The sequence below is a fragment of the Poecilia reticulata genome, linkage group LG11 (genome assembly GCF_000633615.1).
Source record: "Poecilia reticulata strain Guanapo linkage group LG11, Guppy_female_1.0+MT, whole genome shotgun sequence".
Classification (NCBI taxonomy): Eukaryota; Metazoa; Chordata; class Actinopteri; order Cyprinodontiformes; family Poeciliidae; genus Poecilia; species Poecilia reticulata.
This window is the reverse complement of record NC_024341.1, coordinates 12,051,738-12,054,892: the sequence shown is the minus strand read 5'-3', so window position 1 is coordinate 12,054,892 and position 3,155 is coordinate 12,051,738. Positions and strand designations below refer to the sequence as shown.

Sequence of the window (3,155 nt, the reverse complement as noted above, 5' to 3'; positions counted from 1 at the left end):
TATCTATCTATCTATCTATCTATCTATCTATCTATCTATCTATCTATCTATCTATCTATCTATCTATCTATCTATCTATCTATCTATCTATCTATGATGTATAAACGAGCTCTCCTTTTTTCTCTCTTTCCGTTCAGTGTGTGATTGCACGACCATCATGAGTAATATCTATGAGTCTGCAGAGGCCACGCTGGGCTTCATCAGCTCCCCATGCCTGACCAAAGTGGAGCTGAGAGTAGCCTGCCGGGGGATCTCGGACCGCGACGCCCTCTCCAAGCCCGACCCGTGCGTGGTGCTGAAAATGCAGTCACACGGCCAGTGGTTTGAGGTACGATGGAAACGGGGAGAGGGTAATGAGAGAGATGCCGCGCTCCACGCAAATGAGTCTCCAGTTGCGAAAGGCTATTTCACACTCGGAAAATGAAGGTTTAATGGTGAGACCAGGAGTGAATCAGGAGTTTGTCATTCTTAAGTGTTCTTTTACATGACACCTATTCAGCCGTTATGAAGCATTCTGAATATTAAGCGAAGTGGCAGTGACTCTGAACGTTTCAAGGTGCAATCTGGCTTGTCAAAGCGACTTCTAATGTTGCTCCTCTATGGATTACAATGAATGTCACCGGCATAATGGAGTAATTTGTAATATTTGATTAAAGACAATGGATATATTTTGACACTTCTTTGTAATAATACTGACTTTTAATGTTATTACAAGGTATTAAGTCTTTTAAGTAAAAAAAAAAAAAGCAGTTGTGCATTGGAGGAAATGGGATCTAAACTAATTCTAAAGATAACATTTAGCTAATAAAAAATAATAACATGAAATCACTGTTATGTAAACATCAGGATGTTTCATTTTGGTGTATCATTGTTTAGTAGTTTATTTTTGTTTAGTTTATTGATTTTATTCACTTTAATGTCAAATGAATCTTTCCCAGGCACTTTGATGATTTTCCCACATCACTATTAGTATTTGAACAACTGTTAGTCCGTCTCTTGTTAAAAACAGATTTTTCATCCCTCAAAAGTGAGTTTTTATGTCAAAGAAAGTGTCAGCGTGATCTAAATGAAAAGTCCCGATGTCCTTTTTGATGAACAAGACAGTCAAATCGCTTTGTCATGTTTTCATTATGATTGTTTACTCTATTGATGCTTTCCATGCAAAAAAAAAAGTCAGACCCTGGTGACTTTATCTGACAATGCTCAAGACAGTACTATGTGCCATTTCAAATCTACTCCTCTCACAAAACACACTAATAGATGACATATTACTCTATCTATTGAGATTAAAATGATTTGTGTTTTGTTGGAAGGAATGAGAAAATGCCACTTTGATGAGCACAAATGATTAACTGTGTGGATGTCTTGTACCTCATTTTTGGTGCAAATTCTGTTATTTTGCAGAGGCAGAATTGACATGAAAACACCAATTGAATGGTGTTTTGGTGAAGTGCTGAAATATGTCATAGAGCTAACTGGTTAAAATAATTGATAGCAAAATTTCTTTTGAGTGCCACTAGAGGCGGCCTAAGTACCACTACGGGTATTGGGCTGCCTGGGATGATCCAAGCACTCCGCTGAAAGTAATGTTTGGTGAAATTATGGCACTAAATTCCAAAATTCAAGTTGCTATTTCAGACTGAGTGTGTTGTGTTGTTTTCCTTTTAGCTTGCATGAGCCACGTGTCCTAATTATCACCCAGCTCAACTGGACTCCCAACCTTTGCTACAAGCAGAGTCTAAATTGTGTTTATCTAGCAAATGCCCTTTTAACAGATGCCATGTATTCATTTATTTTTTTTTTTGTTGGTAATGAAAGCAATCAGACCCTCAAACCCACATTTTCAGCTTTATTGGCCTCGTTCGGAGCTAAAGAGGTCCCAAATAAATGGAGGAAACATCTTCTCTGTGTAGTAGGTTGTTTTGGCTATGAAAATGGATAACTGGTGCTGCTTTAAAGTGTTCCACTCCATTTCCAATTATCAGTGAGGCACACGCGCTTTCTCGGCCCTTTCTAATGGACTAGACAAAAGACTATCTGAGCATAATTAAAAATCCAACATTAGGAGAAAGATAAATCCTAATGGATTTTTAGAATAAGCAAATTTTCATTCGTTTTGAGTTAAACAGGCCACAGATTGAGACACGTTCTTTGTCTTTTCTTTTCAATGAACGGAGCAGACGCGAGTCGGTGTCAGTAATACAGAATATAATTGAAAAAATTCATTATTTTCAACGATTCCGTTCAAAAAGTGAAATTTATACAAGTTCGTTACACAGAGTGACATTTTTTTTTCACATTTTAATAGTTTTATTATTATGATATCTAATATAGAAATAATATGTTATGTCTTACACCAAGCTGAGGAAAGCTGCTGACTTGCTCACCAAACACCACTCCGCTGAAAGTAATGTTTGAGGGTCAGTGTAAAAGGACAGCTGTATCCAAACGTGTTAATGTAAAGTTGGGTGGAAGGAAAAACTGACCGAAAAGGTTGCCTGGGTAACAAGAATTGGAGAGGCTATGGGAGATTCATACGATATGGATTAAAGCTAAAGTCAGTGCTCAAAGAGCCATCACACACAGTCTCATCAGGGACATGAACTACAGCTGTCACATTATTTTTGTGCCACTCCTGAGCTAGAGACATTAGATGCATCTAAGCTGAGCTAAAGGACTGGGTTGTTGCTCAGTGTTACATAATCCCCTTTTCAGATGAAAGTAATTCCCAATGATCTTCTAATTAAGTGAGACATCTTTGCAATTTGTCACTTGTAAATATCCATTGCATTTTTTTCTTTTTTTTGTGTGTCAAATTCTTGTTCTACTTAGAGGGGCTGGGGGTCTAGCAGACGTGTGTGAACACACAAACTCAAGCGTGACACAAAAAGTCTGAAAAACTTCCTCTCTCAAACTCGCACAGACTCACAAAAAGCAGTGCTTTTTCCACAGGGGCCCAAGATCAAGTGCTCAAAAAAGTAGTGCAGTGTTAGGCAACTGTATCTCAGGGGAGTCCAGAAAAAGCTACTTTGTGCAGCATAGTAGTGTCTGTGTATTTATTCATATGGAAAAAAGGGAGAGAGAATTCATGTGTGTGTGTGTGTGTGTGTGTGTGTGTGTGTGTGTGTGTGTGTGTGTGTGTGTGTGTGTGTGTG

General features: G+C 38.3%; 1 protein-coding gene across 1 annotated transcript in view; it reads left to right on the top strand.

Annotated features, from left to right (window-relative positions):
• The window catches only part of cpne4b (copine IVb), a 37,364-nt gene that overhangs the window by 7,715 nt on the left and 26,494 nt on the right, over positions 1 to 3,155 (top strand). The window contains exon 2 of the mRNA XM_008421793.2: positions 138 to 328. Within this exon, the coding sequence (XP_008420015.1) occupies positions 158 to 328 (171 nt within the window). The 5' untranslated portion in view covers positions 138 to 157. The remainder of the gene's footprint in view (positions 1 to 137; positions 329 to 3,155) is intronic.